Source organism: Serinus canaria, chromosome 2 (genome assembly GCF_022539315.1).
Source record: "Serinus canaria isolate serCan28SL12 chromosome 2, serCan2020, whole genome shotgun sequence".
NCBI classification, from domain to species: Eukaryota; Metazoa; Chordata; class Aves; order Passeriformes; family Fringillidae; genus Serinus; species Serinus canaria.
The window spans coordinates 33,522,174-33,548,601 of NC_066315.1; the positions used below are offsets into that span (position 1 = coordinate 33,522,174).

Sequence of the window (26,428 nt, forward strand, 5' to 3'; positions counted from 1 at the left end):
GTTTGCTCCAGCAACGCTGCACTTTGGAGACCAATTTGTTTAGCTGATCACTGTCTCTTTGACGTGGCTGCAAATGTTACCTTTCTTTTTCAATCAAAAACACAGCAGGGTGTGCCATCTGTTTGGCACAGCCTTCCCTCTCTTCCCCGATGCCTTTTTGTGCAGATCATTTTACATGGCAATTTGCACGGATCTTTTATACCTTGATTTTGGTAAACATTTCTGCTTTCTTTTTTTAAATAACATGTCGCTCAGCTGAGTATCTACAGTGTTAAAAAAAAAAGGGGGGGGATAAAAAAAGCAGTGGGATCACAGGCAGTAAAATAGAATAAAAAGTATTTTAAAAAAAATATTTTCGGAGCAAATGGCTGCCTGTCATTACATTGATTATTTAAAATAGACATGTTTACCAAGACTGGCTAACGCATTTTACACTGCTGTGTTCCACATCATTTTCCTCCTTATATTTTACCTGGCAGGCACAGCTAATCAGAAGATTAATTTAACCATTTGAAAGACCTTTTTAAAGCAGGTTAACAAAAAAATAGCCACCGTATTAAATTGTCATTATATAACAAAAGCTAGCAGTAAAGCGGTTAACTATTTTTTCCCCAACTCAGATGCTGCTCAGAGCAATGAAACCCTCTAAAGTAGGAACAGATGATCAGCACCACAAGCCGAAGCCACGGGGATGCTCATGGAGTTGGGAATGCTTTGCGGCATACAAATGAATTATCCTCATTCTTCTCCTGCCGAAGCATATAGGCCAGACCTCATTAGGATTCAATATCGCTCTGCTTTTCTAATGTTAATGTTCCAGTTATATAAGAAATGTGAAAAGGGGCTACGTATGGGGGAGGCGGGGGGAAGCTGATGCCACATTTATGGTCAACACAATGCTATAATTTGAAAGGCACAGCTTTGTATTTTTGAGGAAATTACTGTGGTTTCCTATCTTCTCTCTCAGCCCTAAAGCAGCATTTTGTCCTCTCCCCCCTCTAATAAGTGCGTTTCAATGGTGTGCCTATCCCACAGTTACAGCCACTGCAATAAGAGATTTTATAGCTTCGTTTTTTGCGGGGGGGGAAGATGCTGTGACTAAACATTAGATTGTGAAAGCTTGGAGTTCATTTTGCTGTGAAAGGAAACATTGCACTTTATGTTAATAAACAACTGTAAGAGTTTTCACCATCCAGGAATAACTCAGACATTAGTCTGTGTTCTTTTGTCTGGAGAGTAGCAAGCAGGGTAATGAAAACAAAACCCGCTGAGACATAAAAATACAATTTATACCTTTTTATCAAGCAAAGAGAAAGTTGGTTAACGTTTGAAAAGGGAGCAGTAATGTATATTTATTGACAATTTTATTGTAATAATTAGATGTTTACACAGTCTGGACATTGTGGCTAAATCACTTCCAGCATGTTTATTTGTAAAGGGCTGTTTTCAGGGCAGTGCAGTAGGCTCATTAAGAAGACAGACTGTATTAAGATTCAAAGAAATTATTACTTCCCAGGCTTTGCTTCGCTGGTTTGGATTTAGAATAAAATATAAAATAATTTTGAATGAAAAAAAAGAAAAAAAAAAAAACAACGAAAAATTAAAACCCCAACAGCAATACCATCTAAACACCCAGCAGACTGGAAATGATGAAGTAAAATTGAGAATATTTTCTCCTGTAATGGCAATTTCATCTTTTTTTGTTCTAAAATAATCTGATATTGTACATTCAAAACAATACACAATATTGTGGATGCCATTTCCAAGTGTCTCTTTGTGGCTCTTAATATATATCATTTTAACACTTGCATTTATTTTTGCACTCCAGCTAAATGACTAAATGATATTTAAGATATATTTAAGATACATTTTCCTCCTTTTACTTTATTTTTCAGGCAGTGCTGTTAGTCAACCCTTAAGAAGTCTTTACCCAGCATTTGGTTTATACATTTATTTGATGTGTAGGTGTCGTTTTTTTATTTTCCTTCAGCCCAAGAAAGATCACTTTTTACTATAAATCCTCAGAAATGTTCATTATTAACCTGGAAACTATTGCATGCTTGATTTTTTTTTTTCATAGGCAAAAATAATAAGTGAAACTTTAATACTTATTTTTTAGGCAGAAACCTATTTGGGGGCTTCTTCAATAACCAGTTTAAAGCTATTTGTCTGATCTGGAGTGAATTTTACACATGCTAAGTGTGCCTAAACACGAACTACAGATTCTTCTGGTTTTACAAAGGTAGGAGAAAGGAAGGCAGCTGAAATTGAAAGAGCTCCCAGCAACACAGCCTTGACAAGCAAGTGCTTCTACATCAAGTTAAGAGCACTGTCCTGCATTTAGTGCAGTATCCGTTTTAAAATTTAAAATGTCTTTAAAAATTAAGGCAGCAAATAGGCTATAATGTTGCTCCTGTCCAAGTATGTTTCCATTACAATTAAGAAATCAATATGCAGTATTTATTGCTGAAAGATTATGCATAAAGAAGAGCACATAAAAGGTACCGTTGCTTAAACCTTCCTGGCTTTCCTTTAGCTACTGTTTAGCCACTTTTCCCCAGAAGCCGACTCATTAAATGCCAGCCAGTCCATTCCATATAAATGCTGTACGCTCCCTGCTCTCACAAATAAAAACGAAGATGATAAAAGAAACGGATAAAGAGACGTCAGCTTGCAAAGAAAATACTGAGTTATATTTCCTGAGAGCTGCACAAGCCAACTCACAAACTTGAAATATTACAGATTTGGTTTTACAAGTCAATCACAGCAATATATTTGGCCTTGTAATTACTGTCAGTTTTGACAGGGAAGGCAATAATTTTTTTTCCTGACATGTGAGTTTCAATAAAATCAGGTAGTCACATCACAGAACACTTTCTTACAGAGAATTAAAAGGACTTCTCATAGAGATAAAGAATACTGCCAGGATTAAATATATGTCATACATTCAATTCAAGAATATGGGGAAAAAAAGGGGAGGGGGGGACTATCCTTACATATGGACCTGATCCAAAGCCTATTATAAGGATGAGAATGTTTCTATTCACCGGAGGGAACTCTGGAAAAATCCCTTTCTGTTCTCAGAACAGACAACAGACAAAACTGAAGGCTATTTTTATCTTTTTTCTATTTCCTAAGACACCCAACTGGTAAATTAAAATTAACTACCTAAGGTGAATAAATGGCTACAGTCTGAAATTGTAGCTATTTTGCTTTAAAAAACCGTGAATTAAATGCTTTCCATTTCAATTAAAATCAATGTAACACTGTAATATACTCAAAATTGGTTAGTATCTGTAACAGACACACTTTGAGGTATATGATACTTTAAAGAATCCTTTACCTTTTTAAAAATACTCTCATTGTGAACCAAATTAATTACTGAGGTTATGCACTAATAATCTTGCTGGGTAAGAAATAGTGAGCTTGGTTCCTCCTAGGAGATTGTGGAGTTGTAGGAGGATAAGGAATATGTAAATCCACAGAGTGGCAGTACTATGAGTGCACCAGGCAAAGAATAAGATTGGCCTTGTATTTATTCTGCCATTTCAGAACAGTGTCAGCTCAACGCTGACTTACAGAATTGCAAAAAACTGGCCTGGAACAGACCTTAGGAGGTGATTTAGTACATGCCCCAACCCCAAGGCAGGAATCGCCATGGTTCAGTCATTCCTAGCAGGTGAGTTCATTCCCTGCAGGTTCTCCAAATCCTCCAGAAATGGAAATCACAGAAACTCCCCAGGCAACCAACCCCAATGCTTCACTGCCCTCACCACTGGAAAGCTTCACCTTGTGCCTGATCCGCCTCTACCTGGAAGCAATGTAAACCTGTTATTTCTTGGTGTCATCCATGATTAACGTGATCCCATTTAGCAACTAGGGTTGTAAGACTGACTGAGAACAAAAGGCCACTCAGGCTTTCCTAACATGAAATGGCACAAACGATAAAAATTACCAATTTGGAGTTTCTTCTAAAGCCATGTCCTCTGTCACCCACCCTTCACTTGGAACGGGTGGAACTACACCCTGGGCAGACTGGAGCAGACACTGCACAAGCTCCTGGCAAGGAGCTGTATTTCCTGCTACTTTCAGAACCTGCAACTCCATTAAGTTCTCAGGATAGGACTTAATTATGAGAGCAATAAATTTGGCCTAGAGAAAATAGAATATACTAGGAGACATAGAGACTGTCAGCGGCCCATATACAGATGTTATAATTCTGTGTCAGTATACTCATATAACAAGATAAATCCTCACTATTATAGACTTATTCCTTGGCTGAGAGGAGAGACACAGCCAAAGCATTAATCTGCCATTGACAGCTGTCTATAATAAAGATTCCTGATATATTGTACCTGCCCCCATACAATTCCGATTTGGTAGAGAAATGGAGCAGACAATGAAACGGACAGGGTCAAACACAACTTTTCTCACATCTGGCACACCTGCAACGTTTTCAGAAGAGTAAAACCCAATTAATCCTGGTATAATCAATCAGACCTCAGCGCAGAGTGTACAGATCATCAGGGTGTGAACTGGGAGTTCAAAATGAGTAGGATGTAAAATACTTCCATCTGGTTGTGAGAACTATCTTATGCCAAGGAGATCTTCTCTGGAGATCAAAATCACCAAAGCCGTTCGCTTTGTGCTCATAATACTCCCTGTATTTGTTAAGTGCTGGGTACAGAGTGATTTTGAACATCAGGAACCATTTCACAGATAAATTGGCACCCTGTATGCAGGTGGTTAACTGATGGTTAGCACTATACTTTAAACTACAAAACTTAATTTTCCACAATATCAACAATTCGATTTTAAATCCTGTATCTCACAAGTAAGAAGTTGCAGGAGCAGTTGCAATAAAGCCAAGGAAATTATGTGACTAGTTCTTACTCTTGTCAATGAGGAGTTAATACTGTGCCCTTAAATTAAGAATTACCTACATAACTTATGCAGAGTTAAGGGGGGTGTCATATGGCTAAATTCCCTTGTTTCAGACTATACAGGCAGAACTGACTGTTTTCAAGAAGGAGAGAGTGGAAAAGACAGAAGATGTTTGTGTCATTGACAACTGCCTGCATTTCATTTTTTTTTCTGTAATACCAGCAAAAATGACAACACTCAGGATGAGCAGGACACTCATAAGCCCACAGACAAGGGAAGGACATACACTACGAAGTATTATGATGAATGTAGTCTGAATAGCTACTGCAATTTCAGTTAATACATTTAACAAACAGTATGTCTATTGTTACTGTTAACTAGACAAAGTTATTGAAATAATTGTTTGCATTATCACAATTAACTCATAATCAAACACTGGTTACAAAATGAAATATATGTGGCCTCAGCTGCTCCATACTCTGTTCTGTGATCCCTGTGAGTCACCCTGGTCAGTTTTAGACTGAATTACTCTAACACATATTCCCCATGTTTCAGAAGTTATGACATCTAAGCAAGGGTATTTTGCATCAAGGCCTCCTTTACATAAGCCAGAATGTGCAAAATAGAATTCCACTGAAACACATTATCATTACCATTTAATGAAACAGGCATGATGAAATCCCTCTGTGGTCCAAGTGTGCTTCTTGAAATCATCAGCTAGTCTGAGGACCCACAAATAGGAACATATCACATCGTGGTTTTGTATGCCATTCTGTCAGATCAGGCTATAATTCAGAACCCTGATCCACACCTGATGGACAAACACCTGCATACATTTCTAGCTCATTGAATTTATTAGAGATGCTCAGAAGAAACAGGGCAGCTGAAGGACCTACCTAAGATAATATCAGACATAGATCAGTAAGGCTCAGTTTTCAGCTAAGGGCCAGACATGTAGCTCTTTGTTCTCCTCTGCTTGCCAAAGCCTGACAGAAACCACCCCTGTGTGGATTCAGGATCACACTCTCAAGTAGCATTCACATAATCTGCACCTGAAACATTAATTTGACCCAATTCTGTCAAAATCTGATGTTTTAGGAAGGCATCTCATGGTACATGATCTGCTCTTCGCAAATTTTTTTAAGTAAATAAATGCAGGAGTAAAATGAAGACAGAGTATTCAGAGAAATGCAAATCATAAACATGCTAAGTGAGAGATATTATTCTGGATGATGCTTCTGCATTTTGAACTTTCACTCACTGAAAATTTACAAAGCTCAGAAGACAAATGTTTGTTTCCTGAGCTCTGCCTTTAAAGCAGTACCAAACACATTAGAGGGAGGAAGCTCTGGTCACAAGTCAGTAATCACCTCTAGGTGACCTTGGGTGGCTATCACAGGACAGCAAGTAGCTGAATAGGTAGTCTCAGTGTGGAAGTGGTTGAGCTTACTGTGTGAGTCTGAGAATCAGAAACAATGAATGGAAAGGAAGCTGGTTAGTTTAGAGACCTTCCAAGGCTGTTCTCACAATTGCTAATGTGGATTGCCTATTTTTCAGTCAAGTAACAGAACTCTAAATGTACTCTAAATGTTCAGTCCTTCCCCTTTCATTAAGGTCTAATATCCTAAAACTAAGCCCAAAATCAGCTTGAAAATAAGAAAAGAAGTTTCAAAACATTAGTCTGGAGTATTTTACATGCTAACAAAAATTACTGTCACAAAAGACACAGATTTTTATAAGATACTGCTGACACAATGCACTAAAATGGTATGAAATTACAAAAGAGGAGCTAATAGAATAAAGCCTTTCAAGAACTGTAAACAGTTGGGGTTTTTTTAAAGCTAGAAATGCCTTTTTTCTGTGGTAAAGGTAGTGTGGCCATCATGAGCATGTCATTGTAAACACCAGAAAGGAGAAACCAGCATGGAAACAAGATTGTAAGTGACGATATAATAAAACCCACTCCTTCCTACACACACATGTGCATTCATGCCTGACTGCTTTTAATTTAAATATAAGGAAAGAATGGCAGTCCTCTTGGAAGAGAGCAACAAAAAAGGAAGATGCTTTCCTGATGCCATGTGTCTGTTTACAGATTTCATCTTTTCTCTTCCACACTGAAATAATTCTGAGAGGCTGAAGACCACCAATGAACAAAGTGAGTAGCCCACGCCTGTCAGACTGTCTGTGCTCTGCTCTTCTCATGCTGACCCTATTAGATTTGACTATTAAAAAGCAGCATTGGGCCATGTCAGCTCTTGGGTGAGAGCCTGCCAAGGCACAATCCATGCTGCTGGCTTTTCAAAGATAGATAATGATCCTGTGCAACACTTTTTTCCTTTACCCCAGGCAGTTCTGCACGGGGGTCAGTTCTGGGGTGCTACATGCTCATCTTGTAGCATGAGGTGTAAAACTAAAGTCCTTATTGCCATGGCCATTAAAAATCCCACAGCACTATTTACAAGTATGGAAGCAATTACGGCAGATTGGAAGTGGCCAAACTGGTAATTCTCTTCTGCCAACATAAATCCTCCCACTGTAACTGAATGTGGATTTTTTTTTTTTTTTTTTTACATCTCACAGCATAAACTTTAAAGTGTTGCTGTAAAATGCTCATTAGCCAACAAATCTCTTTATGGACTAGCACTTGCTTTATAATAGAGGGTGAAAGGAAGTTTGCTCTATGGGTTGTGAGACAGTGAGGATACTTCAGGATAAAAGCTCCAACATATCAGTTTGCTAGAGCAGAAAATTAATAGAGATAGATTGGTTTTTAGTGGCATTTGAAACTATCTGCCTCTTCATCTACCAGCAGCTCTTCTTCTCAGACTGCCTGCACTATTGTACTTTATTCTCCGACACATTGCTACAAGATGACACCTTGGATTTTTAAGGTTTTCCTGTTAATTAAAAGACTTGTCCTCCCAAAAAGATGGGAAGAAGCTGACAGTTTCAGTTTTAAATTTGACTTATGTTAACATAGCTTTCAGGTGCAGAGGTTTTTCCTCTACTTTGCTTTGAACCCAGCAACTGAATTTCTATGAATTTCTCTGTGTGATAGTTTGGACTGACAATTCCAGACAGCAGAAACAGAATTGTCTAGATCCCATTATAGAATTACACCTAAACAAATTTGTAAAAGGCTATGATATAACAATTCATGGATTATCACTGCCTGATCTGCTTTACAATTAAAGGGAAAATAGACATATATATTCCTTAGCACAACACAGTTGGATAAGAAAAGCTACATCCCTTTCACTTGCACATCCTACCACCATCTAAGTCCCCTTCTTCCTGCAGGATGGAAAGATGAGTCAAGTCACAATTGCATCCCAGAAGTATCAAATCCTGTGCTTACACCCAGCTGAATCCACAATTTTAAGTTCATAACGTGAACCTGACTGGCGCTGGTCCCTCACAGTAAGACAATGGATGTTGGGAAGGAAATGAACTCTAAAACAGAGATGCAGATTTGGCAGAGCACTCCTTGCTGAGCTTAGTGTCAGATTTCCTAAATGAAGATAGAATTAGGAAAACTCCTGTCTGAGAAATATCAGCTTCAGAGAAACCCTGGGAGATGAAGGTCTTATAGGGTTTACCAGTACTTCATGCTATGTAAAGTTGTTTTTGAGGTGTCCGTGCATATGCTTATTCCCACAGTTACATACTAACAAATTTTTCATCAACTTGAGTGAGAGACGAGAGAAGCTTCAAATGGCTCATGCTACTGAAGAGCATACCACTGTCATCTACCTGGGTACTTTCACCACATATTCGTATTTTACAGCTTCCCTATAGATCCCACTGAACTTTATCAATTTACACCCACAACTTCATTTTGCTTTACCTGAGATAAAAAAAATGGATTTCTATCATTTGGCTTAGAGAAGTAAGAGCTGTTTTTTTGTTTAGTTCAGCTTATGGAAATAATTGCATCTCCTTCAGAAAGAGGACAAAGAGCATTCAGCAACAAAAAAAAAAAAAAAAAAAGCACTTTGGAACTGTATTGCCTGTTTTTGAGTTATTGTTTGAGATCCTGATGCAAAAGCAAGTGAATTCAATAGCTTCTCAGTTTCAGCAGTCTTTGGATCATATTCTAAAGGGTTATTCTTTATGTTCCTTCTAATACTGTATCAGACTGCAGAGCCAAAAAAAGGAAATAAGTTTATGCAGTGAGCTTTGAATTTAGAATGGGATCTTAATTAGCATTCACTTTCAGCTTAATTCCCTCACAGAAAGTTTTTATCCTTAATAGGGGAGCAAAAGGTAAGCTGAGCCATATCACTTCTCTAAATCTTATCCATACATCTTTCTGATAGCAGAACCAGTGCATGCACTGCCATCAGTACATGTAATTAGTGGCAGCATGCACAAAGAGGTATATCCTAACGAGATGCTGCAAAAATATGTGAACCAGTTATCTGCACACAGAAGCACATGAAAAGATACTACAGAGTGGCATGATTATATCTGGGTGCCTCTGCTATAAAAAGCATTTGTATTACCCTTACTTCTCTGAATAAATTCAAATGACAGCCCCATTTCATTTCTTCATTCAGTCTGGAGGCCAGATGGCATTAGAATCATTTACTTCACCTTGTTGTGCTTAATTACTACAATCAACACACTATTTTCCAAATTAATCATAACAAAGTAATTTCATTAGTAACACAGCAGGCTGTTGAATTATTAGCATCATAACAGTTTGCAAACAATTAAACTTTATTTGAACCTTAAAAATTTGCAGAGTAGAACATTATTATAAGATCTAATGGCAGTACCATACAAATCCAGAACACAGCAAATAATCAAGAAAAACGCTGTACAATGTGAGAGTTACAATCACCTTCTTAAAATCTGCGCTCTCACCATTCACAGAAAGGCAAGCACAATCAAAACGAACAAAGAAAATTAAGCAATTAGCATCTTCTACCTGAGTTTTGTTTAACTTGTATTAACTGAGATTTTCTTATCCAAAAAAGGTTATGGAATTCACACAGATTTAAAGTAAACCATTCATCCGTGGTCCATCGCTGGTTTATTCTGAGACATTACCAGTGAGTTTCAGGACACCTTTCACGTTTTGAATTTAAGGCAGTTTATTTACTCACCCCTAGCAATAAGCACTAAGAAGGGGGAGGCCCTAAAAGAGAATTACAGACAAAAGCCACTTGATGTCTCTGGTTGTCACCACCCAGGAGAGGCCGCGCCTGGCATCTCTGCCACTCATCGCTGGGGTAAGGACTCCCTCTCCTGGAAAAACGGCAGAAGCGGCGCGGGACAGCACGGAGGGGGAAGGGGACAGGGACGGCACCGGGACCCGCCTCCGCCCGTCCCACGAAAATCTGCTGCCACCCAGCGCCGCGGCCGCGCAGCGCAAGAGCCGCGCCGGGGCCGCCCCCGCCCGCGCACCGCGCCGCGCCCGCACCGAGCGCCCAGCGAACGTACCGCGTCTCGGGAGCTGGGGGAGGGCTTATTCCCTAAAAAGTACATGGTGGTGGTGGTGGTGGGATTCGGAATTCTGTAATTAATAAAAAGCCATTTCGGTGGGCAGATTTATGGCGCTGCCATGTTAACAAGGGAGAAGGAGCGTTTCCAGCCCCGCTATTAACGCTTCACATTCTGTACACAATCCACCAGTACGCTTGACAAATTAAAGTAGTAAAAGATCTGAAGACTACAATCTATCATTTTAATGCTTCGCTGATAACACACAGAATCAATTCCAATGACTATCTCTTTAAAAAATTACAACAAAACTCGGTCCCGTTTGACGCCTATTAGAATTTAGTGTACCAGCAAGTACCATACATTAGCTAACACAGAGCACAACATCTTAGTTTACTGAAAGGATCCAAATTCCGAGTTCAGGCTGATGTTTCCTTTTAACCACAGGGTCCGCGGGGTCCGCCTGAAGCATAAACAGCACAAGCAACTACACGGGGACCTGCACAGGCTCAGCAACTCACAGGCTGGCCTGACCTGCCTCGTTGGCAGATTAAGAGTCTCACAAATCAACTGTCTGGAAGGACCCAAAAAAGTTGATCTTGCATGCTAATGGTAAAGTACCTCTCCCAGAGTATGTAAAGTATTAACTCTGACTTGCCCAACCACTTCTGCACAAGTGGTAGTATTTTAGTGTACCTTTTTATGTTTCAGTCAATGTTTTTGATTAGCCACAAAGTTCTGGCTTTGACACAAGAATGAAGGTAGCTGTTACTAATCCACACAGGGTGAAGATGAAGATCTCTGTTGCACAACCTGTATCAGAATTCCACATACCAGCAAGGTATCCAGATCTGACTCTGCAAAAGTATCTGTAAGGTACAGACAAAATATTTCACACTACCACAGACAAAAATATTTTTACCTGCAATTTATCTTGCATTGACTTAGCAAAAATTTTAAGGTTTAATATATTTTCATAAATTTCCACAGAATTACCATGTCCAAGTCAGAATGGTACCACAACAGTATTACCACACAGGCCCATTTATTATATCAGCAAAATAATCAAATCTTCATTGTATGTCAATAAAACAGTAATTAACAGTACAATACTAAATATATGAGAAAAATGAATCATTGGCTAAAGCATAACTTAAAAACATCTGGAAACAAAATACCCTGAAAACCTGAAATAGACATAAATTTCCCTCAACTTTCTGATAAAAAAGCACAAGATATACAGTGAGCATTAAAAGGTTAATGTATTCATGAATTGAGTAAGAGTTTATCCTCAAAGCTCTGCACAATTTTTCTGAATCTGCAGAAGAGAAAAAGAGCAAAATTCCCTGAGAGAACGCAAACCTATAGCTATACAGAGTGTTGGTAACGTTTAAAAAAGAGCAACAGGCACTATATGGCTGCTTGTGCCCCATATGTTAATTACCATCTATTAATTTCCTAGCATTAAAATTCTATAAAAAATTCTTAAATGCCTAAGAAGACCATTTCCATAAAGTTATGATCAATTACAGTTTATAATGTTTAATGTACATGAGGCAACGATCTGACTACATTCGCTGAAACCGCAAAACATGTACAGCAGAATCGTCTTCCAGAGGCTGGCTCTGTAAACTGCAGCTGCACACCACTCTTCATTTCAAGTGCAGATTTCTCCTGATTAGGGAGAGGGAAGCTGAAAGTTATCATCAACCAAAAACCCTCAAACATGCATATCAAACCCTGTCCAAATATCCATCCCCTTCCACAGTTTTCTGCACAGACAGATATATACGTATTATTAAAGTAACAAAACTAAATATAAACAACATCAATTTTATTTTTAAAAAATTTGGAAAAGGGAACACAGTTATTAAATATATAATCTTTTGTACCCTGTGGTTTAATATTTCATATCGAACCCCAGAAAAAAACAAAGTACTTTAATTGAACCTTCAATATATTTTGCCATAATCTTTATGTTAACAGGACTCCTACAAAGGTTCCAGGAAAGACATACTTATGAAACAGAGAACAAGGGAACATATAAGCCATTACAGAAGATTGGATTAAAATGTACTTACCCAGGCCTCTCAAATATCATACATCTCCATTATGTAGGCTTTAGGCACCAAGCCAATGGTTCCCTTCATTTCTCCTACCCACCAGCCAAATCTATTGTACTCCTAATTGAAAACAATACGCAGTATTAACCTTTAGTCTGATATAAATGCAATAGAGTTTTGTATGCAACTCCTTATGGATGCTTTCCCTTATATATAGTTATAATCATTTCAACTGAAAATTAAAACATTTTATCTTTTTGTTATAGGCATTCACATGCAGTTAGGCAAAGGCAGGAGGTAAATTTTAAAAAGGCCAGGCATACTCAAGAAAATTTTTTAATTATGGCCATGCTTCTCTAACACCTACTAAAAATAGCCGACCTCCTTATCCTCTGTTCATCAAAAATACAAAAACCTTGTCTTTGCTAAAATCTAATAGCACAACATTGACATACAACAATCAACAGGGGTTATTTTAGTATCACAAGCTAAACTCTAAGAAACTTACCATCAACTTATTTTAAAAACTACTTCCCTCAATGTGAAGGGAACACTATATATCTAATACATAATATCTTTCTATGGACAAAGTCTACTATTGCTTTAGGCTTGCAGAAAATTCTACAGCAGATCTCATATTCCTGACAGATGACTAATGTACTTCTGTTTCAAATATGTTTAGGCTTAGTGAGATAAATATGAAACAAAATGAATTATAATCATTTAAAGAAATAATATCTTCCAAAAGCAGTACTAAGTAAGAGTATTGCGGTATTGTGGTATATAATTATTGTAAAAATAAAATAATGTAATACTGATATGTAATTATTGTATATTGTGTCAAGTAAGAGATATGAGATATTGTAAGATCAATCCTAACAATGGTTCGTTCAATAAATTGTAACAGCTGGAATTGCACATACACATATACTGAGTTACAAATGAAGCATTATTAAAACAGAGACCTTACTCAAAACTGAATGATTAGCAAGACAGAAATTACTTTGGAACAAATATGCAAAATAAAAAATACAGAGATAACTCTGATAAGCAGCATCTGCTTCCTGCTACACGGCTCTTCTGATGAGAAGAGGAAAAGGCTCTAGAATTTTGAATTACGGGTCCTACTGAGATGAACTGTATTTTGAACTGTAGGTAAAGTTTTTTGGTTATAAATAGCCAAGTGGAGCTTAAGGGTTAATGGCGTTTCATTAGAGCCCGAGCTATAATGATTTTCTGCTGGCATATTTAGCCTGGTCAAGAGTTCTCTGGGGTCCTATGAGGTGCTTAGTGTACTCAGCTCTCTCTGTGCTTAACTATGATGGCCTGCTTTCATGTGGGCTTTTTTCCTTTTTTCTTTGCCTTTTTTTTTTTTTTTTTTTTTTTTAATGCTTGCATGCAAGCACACACAGTTTTGTATTTTCTAATTGTGGAAGGGTGAAGATTAGTCTTCAATTAAACATTTTCTTCCTTCGCTTAACAATGAATTGGTAATGTAAAAGATTCTATCCTACTATGCATGAAATACTGCAGTAAGTGTGATTTAAAGGAAATCCACTTAAAAAACAGCAGGAAAACCTTCATTTATTATGGGAACATGCAAACAAAAAAGCTGCAAAAATAATTCTACCTTCTTCCCCCTTCCACTGCAAAGCAGACTGCTGGGGATGGGTTTGGTCTTGAAAGTCTAGAGGTATCTGAACCTGATCTTCCATACACACTGCTCTCCATAGAAGTTAATAACATTTCCCATGAGGCTTCACATTACACCCCAAATCCTTAAAGGCGAAACAATACCCTGACACTGAGGTTTATAATCTTCCAGATCAGCCTGTTTAAAAATCTATACTTTATCTCACAATACACTGCTAAAATATACAAACTAGATTTCAAGACTGAAGTGGGAAATTGCTGAAAGGAGCAGCACTCACGTATACTACTGAAATCTCAGCAATAAATCTCTCCAAGAGAAAGCAACAAAAGATTTTAAGCTGCTACACGGAATTCGCACAGTGACTGACAAGAGTGATTAAGCAAGTTTTGCTAGACATCAGCCAAAAAAACAAACAATACATGAAATGAGGGAAGTGGCTCAGTTAAGCAGTCATTAAACTGCATATGACAAATGGCACAGAAAAAGCTTGTGGATTACATTATCCATTGAAAATGTTCCACTTAGCAACACTACATGGACTTAGAAACAATTGTTTTTAAAGAAACAATTCAGATTGCTCAAATTAAAATTAAAAGCATGCTGCTCTTTTGAAAACTTTCTGGGTTTTGCTACTTACTAATACACCACTTACTGCTCTGGCATGAAGCTAAGTGAGAAGATGAAATGAATGTTGATGTAACAGACTAGTAAACTAATTTAAGGATTCACTGCAACCATTATACCATACAGACAATATTGCAACACAGAAGCCTTTACTTTACATTACAATTCTTTGCATGGGTCTCAAGAGCAACATGAATCCCAATTAAACTATCTGCAGTCTATAGAAGTCTGAACAAAAATATAATGCAGATACCTGGCTACCAAGAACATAAAACCTTAATACCTGGTTTTAGAATAATTAGATAGCGCTCCCTTTTAAACTGATTGAAGAATAGACATTTCTCTTTAAAACTCCTAACCCCTCCTTCCTATCCTCAGTAACATGAAAGAGTGCTTAACTAGTGAGGCAGATAAGCAGCCCCCCAGTCCTTTCTTGAAGTCACACATAAAATCCAAATTGATGTATTGTTTCTATCAATGTTATAAATTATAAACTCCTTTGCAACAATATAATTTCATTAATACACTGCTTTTGTGAGGTCCGTATGTCTATCACTGCTGCTTAAGATGCATAGAATAAAACTCTGAAGCCCACATTTGTGGAAAATAAGGATTAATATACAGAAGGAGGGGTTATATATACAGCTAGGGGTTTTATATGAATAAAAACGTTGGGAAACACTGTGCTTTTGCAAGCATCAGATTCAGATCTCAGGTACCACTGGGTTTACCATCTGGTATCCCTCACTGCATTCAGCTCTTAATATCACTGCTAACATAGGCAAGCAACTATACTTCAGAAGGACTGATAAAATAATGAAGAGTCCTTTAATCTACAGGAAACCATTGTAGTCAATTTATAAGAAATATTGCATCCCTTTGTAGGATGTGTAATTATTTTCTATTAATCATGTGCTATAAAGCTACATTATGTGGTTATTCTGTTATCACTAGAAAGAGGCCTGCAGTCAGCTCCTGACAATGTTAGGTAATTACTAACACAAAGCTTCTTTCTCCTTATGTAGAAACGCTATCAAGATCCAGAGGTGCTGTGATGCTCGCTGTATGAAAATAACTCCAAAGAAATTCAATAACTGCAAAATGAATTGCTCCAAGGCAAATAGAGGGATAGGGAGAGGGGGGCAGGGCCAGATCGAGCTGCCCTGCAATGAGGAGAATGCACAAGTGTGCAGCCACGCTCTGCCATGTGACAGGGAGCACATTTGCCATAGCAGGCAATGTTAGCAGGGCCAGGGGGAGGAGGGGGCCACCACAACCACACCCCCCCGGCCGGAAGACAAGCACCAGGGCAATGAAATATATTATGCCAAATAATATGAAACAACAACCTTAACAAATGACCAAATGCTTTCTAAGCTATTTCTGCATTTCCACTGTCATAGAGTGGATTATTTTTTTTCCCCAGCAGAAATTTATTAACCAAAGTGAAGTAATTTCACAGGGCAGAAAGGAACAGGTTATGATTTAACATTTAACATGCTGGCAAAACACTCTGTACATGTTAGCATGTTAGATAGCAGGGGTAAAAGTCCCATCAGGGTTTACAGGCTCCTTAAATGCTCTCAACTGAACACACTGTGAGCTAATGCTTCTCCCTGTCCCCATCCCACCCATTTCACTGCACTGATGTCTAGGTACCCATGACTTCATGAGACAGTGATCATAAAACCTTTTGTACTTGGGGAAAAGCAATAGTTAGCAATACACTCCCTGTTTTCTACAGATATCATTTAAATTCAATATTTTAGTCCACTGCAGAAGAGAAATTTGATATTTTGACATACAAAAAGAGAAAAATTTTAGACTTGAGGATTTCCAAAGCAGTTGCTGCCTTCAGAACAGTTCCTCTGCCTATATGAGATTCTCCAGATGCTTTGCACCATATAAACTTCTACTGACTTCAGCAAAAGTTGAGAACATCTAGTTCTTGTGCAATTAGTGTCCATTGTTGAATACATATGGTATGTTTTTTCATATTCGTGGGATGGGGTTTTTTATTTGTTTGGTTTTAAAAAAGAGTTGCTGAAAAATTATCATTGTGTTTCGATGCCTTGAAGAAAAAAATGGAGTTGTATTTTTAAAAAAACAAAACCAAAGTATGTGAATTCAAGATTTTTCTCCTTCCTTCTTCTAGTGGCACTGTGAGTAATACTAACTCATGGGCTGAATACCTGCAAACTTTAAAACTGAAAAGCAAAACGTATCTATAGCCTTGTTTGGGGTTAAAATAAGTAGCATCTACTATCAAGCTAAATATGTATCAGAAGCAGGGATAAATTTTTTGCAAAGAACATCCTAGGGTGCAATTTTAGCAAGATAATATTTTAAAACATCTCCAATTCATCCAGGAGATTCATACTAGCTAAAAAGTTTTAGAACTTCCTTTGGTGTAATTGTTGAATGATACACTATCAACCAGGGAGCAGTTTTGGCATAGAGCAGCATTTTCTCTAAAAGCAGAGAATGACAAATGTCTTAAATAACTGAATGAGACTTCTTCACAGGTAGTAGAGTTGTTTTAAGACAGCAATAAAATGGTCATCTTTAAAAATGTAAGCACTAAATTTATTGCATGGTTGCGTTATTAGGTTTTATTTCCCACAATGACATGAGAGAAAATATACAGCAATTAAAGATTTCCAATATAAATCAAAGTAAGCAGACTGAGTTCTGAACCAAAACTGCCCCCAGAAAACACCCTGGAACAATAGGAAGGCCATTTTATTTTCCATTAGATGACATGTGGCCAACTTTTCTTCTAATCTGATAGGTAAAGGCTTACATAGTATGCAAAGCAACAGAGCTAGAGCCACTTGGCATTAGTTCCAACCAAATTTCTGTTTAAAGCCTTTCACTATTGTCTTTAGACATATACTTATTGTTCTCCCACCCCCACCCATAAAGATCAAAACTAAACAAGCCAGGAAATGGGTAATGTACAAATGAGTGTTGCATTTTGGTTTTGATCAGAAGCATCCCACTGAAGTGAACCTCCCAAAGCTCCCACCTTCCCCCCACTGGCTCCCTTTGCAGAGCCTCAGAGCACACACACTACATTTATTTCAGATGAAGCTGAGATGGAAGATGCACTTGAACATGCTCCAACCATTAATGTGTTCTCATTCCACAAAACCAGGCTAAACCATTTCGGACATTCAACAGCTTTGGGAAAGCGTGGTGTGGACACCAAAGCTCAAGCACTGAGTGTTTCACTCTGCAAATCTGCTCCTAGTGGTACTCCCTATTTGCTAGAGGAACCATAGGCAGTATGGCCATGGAATAGAAATTATGGATCTCAATATGATCTGCCAGAAAACAACCTGAAAAAATAAAACACTCAGGATTTTAGTATGTTTTTCATATATTTTAGAAAAAGACTGAATAAACGTATTTTATTAAGATTATACAGATAGTGAACAAAATGTTCACAGTGATTCTGAAACAGCTGCATGGTTAAGTTTCACCTTTATTTCATAAGCAGTAACCTGAGCTGTGGACTTTCTTTATCTTTTTACTAGGCAAAAAATACAGGTTGAGATGTGAGCATTTTAACATTTGTAGTATTAAAAGAACAAAATCTGCCACATGTGAAACCTACAACCACTGAATATAGGGTAATCTAAGCACCAAGTTAACACTCAACTTTCATGAAAAAATCTGGAGCAAAAGGTTGCCATGGATGAGGTTTCCATGAACCATAAATACCAGAGTGAGCACTGGTGTGCAATGAAATAATAATAAGGAGAATTCCAGTTCAAGATATAATTTCTGATTTTGAAGTATTTGCTATTTTAATACAAATATAAATAAGAAATATATTAAATTATTTTCATGTTAAGAAATGTCAATAATTCTACTAAGCAGGTTCCCACTGACAGATTGAGGTAAATTCTCACTATTACTTGCATTTGGCTGATGAAACTATGGAACTTCAAAACACAAAACATACACCTAAAGCAAATGAACAAGTAATGCAAGTGTTGCACTTGCATAAATTGTGCACACAAAACTTAGGAAAAAAAACAGAACTATCTCTAGCCATAGTTATCATTGTTTCTGGAAATTGATTTCTTGAGTAGAGCTATGGAAGATTTATAAAAATGATTGCTATACTATGGTCTGTTTTCCCATTTATCACATGGGCTTGAAAGCAAAGGCAACCCCATAAATGAGCAGGAGTTAAGAGCAATCATCCTTTTAGAAAACAGGTCTACAAAGTATTGCATTTTTAACAGTCAATATTAACTAAGAAATGCTATTAACAAGTCTCTTTATCAATACAGCTGTATTTTTTCCATTACAAAATGGAATAAGTGTATATAGCTTTCTGAAAGTTCACATCATTTATAGCATAAGTGATAAAAGCCACTTGAATATTCAAGAATATTATAAATGAAAATACTAGTAACAGTATGAGTATATCTGTACAGATACATTCATCAATTTATCTGAAATGTTAACTACATTTTTAAATAAAATTAACAAGTACTATTGTGATAGCTCTGTTAATTCTGCTCAGATTAAAAACTCAACTTTTGAGGAACCTTGACAGAAAAACTCAGAAAGAAGTTGTGAGACTTTTGGGGTTTTTTTGTAAAAGCCCACAGGACTGCTGCCACACAAAAGCCACAACTGACATAAGTACTTTGAAAATAGCTTAAATAGTTTCTGAATGCACCTTTAAAACAAGAAAAACATGCTTTTCCACAGTAACTGCACTAGTTGGGCATAGATATCTCTGTTGTCAGAGTATGAGCTCTTGCTCATTGCAATAACACTGAGTTTTGATGCTCATTTAAAAGCAAATTCTGGGGATTTGTCTTTGCATAATACTTAGCTATTTTAGGAAGTAAACACTGCCAAAATGAAACTATACTCATTTGTCTAAAACACATTTACCTAGAAACTTACATGTAACACATTGCCCCTCTTGCTTTATTTAAATTCTATAAATGCCCAAATATTCTAAACTGGTTCATAATTACTCTGTTATACTAATGATCTCATTTCATGGAAACAAATAGTGCTTTCCCCCTAATTTCTATACAGGTATGAGAAAAGCTGGAAAAAATATATTGCTTTGGCATAACTATTGCTGGGAGAGATGAATATCTATCTTACCACGTTCATCAGAGCAGGCCATACCATTTATATTTCACTGTAAAACAAAGAACTATTACATGTTGCACAAATATGCTCGATATTTTGTTAATGCTTCACCCTTCCTACTATAACATGGCTATACCCGTACTCACTTCCTTATCAGCAAAATGTGATTTTCAGGAGTAATGTTCCTGGCTGACATATGATAGAAAGGCAATAAAGCCACAGCTAGGTTCAGCTGAAGCTGAATTTATGACACCATTTTGGATGCATACACATCGCCCCCCTGTCAGTACCTGCATCTCTCATTTTCAACCACTAGATGGTGTGAAAAAATAAAAAAATTGCCTAGGATTCCTGCCGACTGCCACAAAATCCAAGTGTTAATGTAGTGGATTAGGAAATATTTTAGAAGAAAAGTCTTGACCCACTTCGGGATGGTTAGGCTCACTTTTCCTTTGGTTATATTTTCACTTACCAGACAAAGAGCTCATAAATGATTAGACCTTGAAACTGAATCAAGTGGAGGGTTAAGATAGATAATTCTCTGGCACTTTCCCCTCCAAGGACCCTAAATTCCAAACTGACAGTAGCGGCCAACACTCATTTTTCTGAAAAAGCTGTAACAATCTTTAAGTGGAACAGGGCTGAATTTTCTGGGCTGTATTTTGGAGCAGAAATCATTCCCATGGAGAGAGGCTCTATATATCTGGAGCAGCAGCAAGCCTGCTTCAAGGACCGATTACGGATTAATCACAGCATGGCAACAGGACTGTTGATATACAGATGACAGCTTAAGCTACTGTTTTTCTATTTTGCTCCATTTTTTAAATTAAATTTCTCACTCTTTTGGGGAAGGAGTAGAAAACAATTTTTTTCACCTACAAGCTGAAGATTAAGATTTTATAGACGCCATAATGTACCTGAAGAGCATAACCCACAAAGAGGCCAAACTCATACAGTGGAATCCGTTCACTCATGGGCTTTTTGGGGGGAGCAAGAGGGGGAAGAGGTGGTTATTTTAAATTAGTCCAATTCTTCAGTGCTGAATAACTGCTTGAAAGTTTGCCCAATCCACAGGCTTTATTCAGCCTTTAGTAATGCAATTCACTTATTACTTTAAGTGACAATGAAATACCTCAAAAGACATACATGGTTAAATTAATATTAGTAATACATCTTCTATATTTTTATATAGGACTATCTTTCTATCCATAAATCTTAAATTTATTTAAAACAGAAGCTGTTACATTTATTATCCAGAAATGTAGTTAAAGGTATCACAGAAGATTTAAAGCAATTGTGACAAAACTTAATTTGAAACTAGGACAAACAGATGCCTTTATCTTTTGTGCACCTACTTCTGTAGTTCAGTGCACCTACAATTTTTTTTTGTACTAATTACACTGAACGGCAATTAGATAGACACATATTTTATAAAGTAGTTTTTTCACTGAGAACTTTAAAAGCTCAGCTTTTTTTTTTTTTTCTAATATGGGAGGAAAATAGAAATATCCTCTGATTAATTGTTCAGAAGTAGACTTCAATGGACAGTGAGATATATATTTTAACAGAGGTTTTGTTTGTGTTGGAGAGGTCAAGAGAAAATGTGAAAATTTGTGAAATCAACAAAGAACAAAACTTATGCCTTTACTGTTTAGTGCTAATTCAGATGAGAGAAATTATATTTCTCATTTGCTTTGCAAACAGAAATGTAATAAAAAATGCCCAAATCTGTCAGAGCAAACAAATTTGGAATCTGAGCTCTCAGAACAATAACAATATACATACAAAGATGAAAGCATAGTTCAAAAAAGCAAACCATCTTCTGTAGCAAGATCCCAAAAAAGTCAGAATCAGCAGAGTCAGGAATATAAAACAGGAAACAAAAAACATAACATACAAGATAACTTAAAATTCTACAAGGTTAACTTCCACAAGCAGAAAGTACATTGTCTCCTGTTAAGTCAGTTAACAAATGGTAGCCAAGATCTAACACGTAAATAAACATGCTTTAAAGTTAATTCCTGTTACATGGCTATGTTTTAATTGTGATTATAGTTCATTTGACAAAATAATTAATTGCAGTGACTATCTGATTGCAGACAAAGGATTTGAAAGGGAGTGCCAATTTCCCCCCACAGAACTGTGGGAATGTGCCCTTGTGCCATGGCTCTCTTTTTACAACCATGTAGCCCCAGTAGTGTCTCATACCTTGCTGATAATGTAGATAACATCACCACGTTTAAATGTCAACTCATCAGTTTCATCTCCTGTGCAGTCCCACAAACCTTGATAGAAATTGGCATAATCGGTATTTTCACTATCTGCAAAGAAAACAGCATCTAATTATAAACCAACCAAGACTGAAGATAACTAAAGTTACTCTTTAAATCTTCAAATAGTACAAAGCAATTTATTAGCACACATTTCTTATTCCTCTTTTCAGAAACAGCTCCTTCCTGCCATGAAAGCAAGTGAAAAATAAGTTTAATGTGCAAGCCCTTCACTAGCAAGTTGCATCACTGAGAGACATGTAGCTACAGGTTTTCAAAGCATTTTTCAAAGCTGCAACTTGAAGTAGCTATTTTTCCTCTGCCAGTATATTTCTAGCAAGCCATATATGTATCCCAACTTGAAACTGATAAAACTGCTAGAATATAATTAATAACGATCAGTGAAAGGAAGCTAAAGTATTTTGTGATACACTCCCCCTCTCTCTCCTGTTCCAACAAAATTAAATAGCTTCTCTGAGAACCTCTGAGATAATCCTTGATTCTTCCTTCTGAAATATTGGAGAACGTGGAAACTGTTGCTGAAGCTGCATTTCAAAAATATTTGTGTCAGCTCCAGTTTAGGACATTAAGCCCTGGCTAAACGTGTAACTACACTACAGTCATAAACTCATCCTTCTAACAGCATAAGCACAATGGATGTGCTGTGTTCAAGCTGCCATACAGACCATTAACTGATTGATTATTTAGCACTCTTTGCTCTGTAATACGGCAATAACACAGTAATAAATGCTTTGTCATACATTTACAATACAGAGTACATCTATTGAAACACAGCGCTCACACACAGTTAAATACACTGGGTGCTTCTGTTGCACTGCAAACTATTTCCTGTTTTTAATTCCATGAGAATGGAGTGTGATGAGTTAATGCAAAAAGAATGTAAGCAATACCACTAAGATGACCGGTTACATTATGTATACACTAACCAGACAGAATGTATATGTACTAATAATTTACATCACTGGAAAGCTATCTTCTAATTCTGATAACATAAATATCACTGAACTGGCTGGATCAAGGCTGTCATCTTAGCTTTGTTATATGATCCTTGAACTGTAGGCTTGCTGGTTATTCCAACATACACCAGTTACATTTGCATGTCATTAGCACTCTTCACCATTATTTATAGTTTACAATTTAGCCATGATTGGTTCATTTTATTACCAAAAAACTCCTGCTAAAATATCAAGTATCAGGAGATAGAAAGCATCACACTATAAAAGAATAGTGTTATTCAACTTGTGATCTTCTCTATTTTGGCAAATACTTAGATTTGAATTTTAGTATTATCTGTATGAGCGAGAAGTGTTTATTTTCTCTTTCTCCATTTCAGGCTGTGTTCTGTGCTATCTTGTTTGGGTGGCAATACTGTCATAAGGCTAAATATTCACAACCTTCAATTCAAAGCTGCTATGCCAGTTATCCACCATTTAATTTTCCGTAAGCTGGTGATTAGGATCTACAACTCGCTGTGTAGCACTAGGGGGCGTTCTGGCTGCCAGGGCCCAAAATCTTCTGTCCTCACCCCAAAAGCAACAATTGATACCCCTATGAAAGCTTACAGTCATTCAGAAATAAGAGATTTAGTTATTTGAAAATGCACAGACATTTTACATGAAGGCATAATCAGTTTGAAATGTTACACCTCCAATTTTGGCCCTTCCTATTTTTCACCTCATTATTCACCAATTTAGCATTAGACAACTATAAACAGTAACACAGGTTAGCACAAAATTAATTTGTGATAAATATTAAATCATAATCTCTCCTTGGTCATTTCTTACTATACTGATCACAGTTCCCAACTCTATGTCATAAACAATAACATAAGTCCATATGAGAAAAAATATAAAAGAACTATTTTGGTATATCCCACCTCTCAAATCTTTCATCAGTTTGCTTATTGATTTTGTTTAAAATACATTACTCGGGACTTTTACTTCTTCAGAACATCACTGAAAGAAATCATGACTTTCCACACTGACCTTTACCACTTTGAGCTCTGCTCTTACCTTTATGTGCCTGAAGTAACTCCTGTTAACACTTAAGTGAGTTGCAACAGAAGAGACCCAACAGCGGGTGAGACATGTCTCTCCTTTTATTTTCATCATGAGCATTTAATTAAGTTTTAAAGTGGAAAGCAACTCAATTAATAATGTGAACACACTGGAAAGATGCATTTTAAAATAAGCTTATTGCAACAGGGAAGATTCTGACCAAAGACTAACCATGGCTCTGTGCCCTCATTTGTGAATTCAGCATAAGATAGGGTTCTTTTAATCAGAAAGCCACATTTTCCAGAAAAATATATACCAGAGTACCAGAAGCACAGAAATAAAAAACATGGAAAGAAAGTGGCAGTGTAAGTTTGTGAACAACTATGCTGGTCTTTCAAGTGTTAATTTCAAATCTGAAATCCCCTCTCATGCCCATCAGCACAAGTTTCTCCAAATTCTATAAGGGTAACTACCTATACATAAAAGACAATTGTAAATGTAACTTCAGACTTTATACATCTAAAGTAAAAAGGGCTTAATAAAATGATTCAAAGTGCTTACAAACACAGGTGTAGAATAAAGAAAAAAATTGGCTGCAAAAACCTCTGCAAAACACAAGCCCACTCATTCTTACTTTGGTCCCTTTCAGTTTGAGAAGATCTTGACAAATTTCCTTTTATTGCCTCTGAAGAATGGTATAAAACAAAACCAGGAGATCTGAGTAAAGGAATTTGGTATTTATATGGCAGTGAAATAAAGTGAAGCTTCTTAAACACATGTAGTACCTGAAAACAGATGGATTTAGCATCAAGAACTTACATGCCCATTACAGTTCAAATCTGAAAGATATTGATTTGCTGGTGTTACTCTGTTACAATTACACTCTATTCTCAAACACTTCAAAATGCTGCATGCCTTAAAAATACTATGACGACATAATTGCTAAACTGAAGTGCGGTGTGCTTTGAAGGTATGGTGACTTGGACAAAAAAACAAATAAGACACGATAAAAACACATTAAGTGTGTAGCTGAGGGCAGAAAGCAGTTTGGCTTTATCTACCCACTGCTTTGAAGACTACAAATCCCAAGAAATGGGTGAGGAGGATTTAGGGTAGGTTGTTTCTCCAGAAACTATTTCTTATATTCCAGGACAGCTACCTGGATGAACTACTATCAATAGTTATCTAATAATACTCTTCCAAAAAGAATGGTCTTCATGGTTTACTCCAGCCATCTCTGCTTTTCTAGGAACAGTAGTAGGAACAATGGATATTTTTGTTCAATATACTGATGGAAACACTTCAGAGTTATTTTGACAGATCAAAAGACAATGGCTGCCAGCCTCTCTGACAGTAGTCTCAGACTGCTTATTTCACTGAAAAATACTGGCATCTGATAATACATGCTTGAAGAAAGAAAGGTGAACAGTTCAGGTAAAAAAAAAAATCTGAAAAATATATCACTCAAGCATGCATCTCAAATATTAGACCATTTAAAACTTAGGAATGCCCATGAATTGCTCAAGGGAGAAAATTATAATATTCTAACAACCACAATAGACAGAAAAGAAGAACCAAACCACACCACAACTTGAAAAACAGAGTAATAGTACATATTTCAGAGGGATTTAAGTGTGCTGTCCCACTGCAGCTTAAGGCAATCTAACTGCAGGTTGTTTAATTTCTGCCCCTACATTGAGACAATTTTTGCAATTCCTGTTTCTGAGCACAAGCCTTACAGAACACTAAACTGACCAAAACAAAAACACGAGTTATGACCTAAATATGAAAATGCACTACATAAAACATTAGGGATAAATGCAAGTGTGCCTGATTTCCCTCAGTCATCCATTTCAACACTGATGACATGTAAGTTAGCAAACCCTACTATGGTAGTGATTTAGAGCCAGGAGTTTTATTATTTGCTTGCACATTCCTTGTGGAATGAAGGAATATATGTGAATGTTTTCCATTCACATCTGTGGTCCACTAGTATATTAAACAGCTTGCCATTCTGACTCATGTTCCTCAATTCTTGGTAAGATTTTTCAAAAGTGAAAAGGGTCAGATTTGAGGATTACTTAACAACATTTGAAAAAGACAAACTGTAGAGCCTTTGGGTAATTATGTGCTCAATATTTACCATCGTGAAGGCTTAAAGATGGAGGTACAGCTGAAGTTCAAAATTAATGCTATCAGAATGAGTGTCTTGCACAAGTGATCTGGTGATTTGAGTCTCAATCACCAAACAAGACAAGCCCTGCTAAAGAATTCAGTTATTTGTTCATTCTGATGATGTCCTAAACTTTAAAAAATGCCTTTTACTTACTTGCC

The 26,428-nt window shown here is 36.9% G+C and overlaps 1 protein-coding gene across 1 annotated transcript in view; it reads right to left on the reverse strand.

Annotated features, from left to right (window-relative positions):
• Positions 1–9,587: 9,587 nt before the first annotated feature.
• SKAP2 (src kinase associated phosphoprotein 2) overlaps positions 9,588–26,428 on the reverse strand; it is a 120,235-nt gene continuing 103,394 nt past the window's right edge. The window contains exons 11-13 of the mRNA XM_030232831.2: positions 22,015–22,127; positions 12,417–12,518; positions 9,588–12,009 (exon numbers count right to left, since the gene is read on the reverse strand). Coding sequence (XP_030088691.1) covers positions 12,426–12,518; positions 22,015–22,127 — 206 coding nt within the window. The 3' untranslated portion in view covers positions 9,588–12,009; positions 12,417–12,425. The remainder of the gene's footprint in view (positions 12,010–12,416; positions 12,519–22,014; positions 22,128–26,428) is intronic.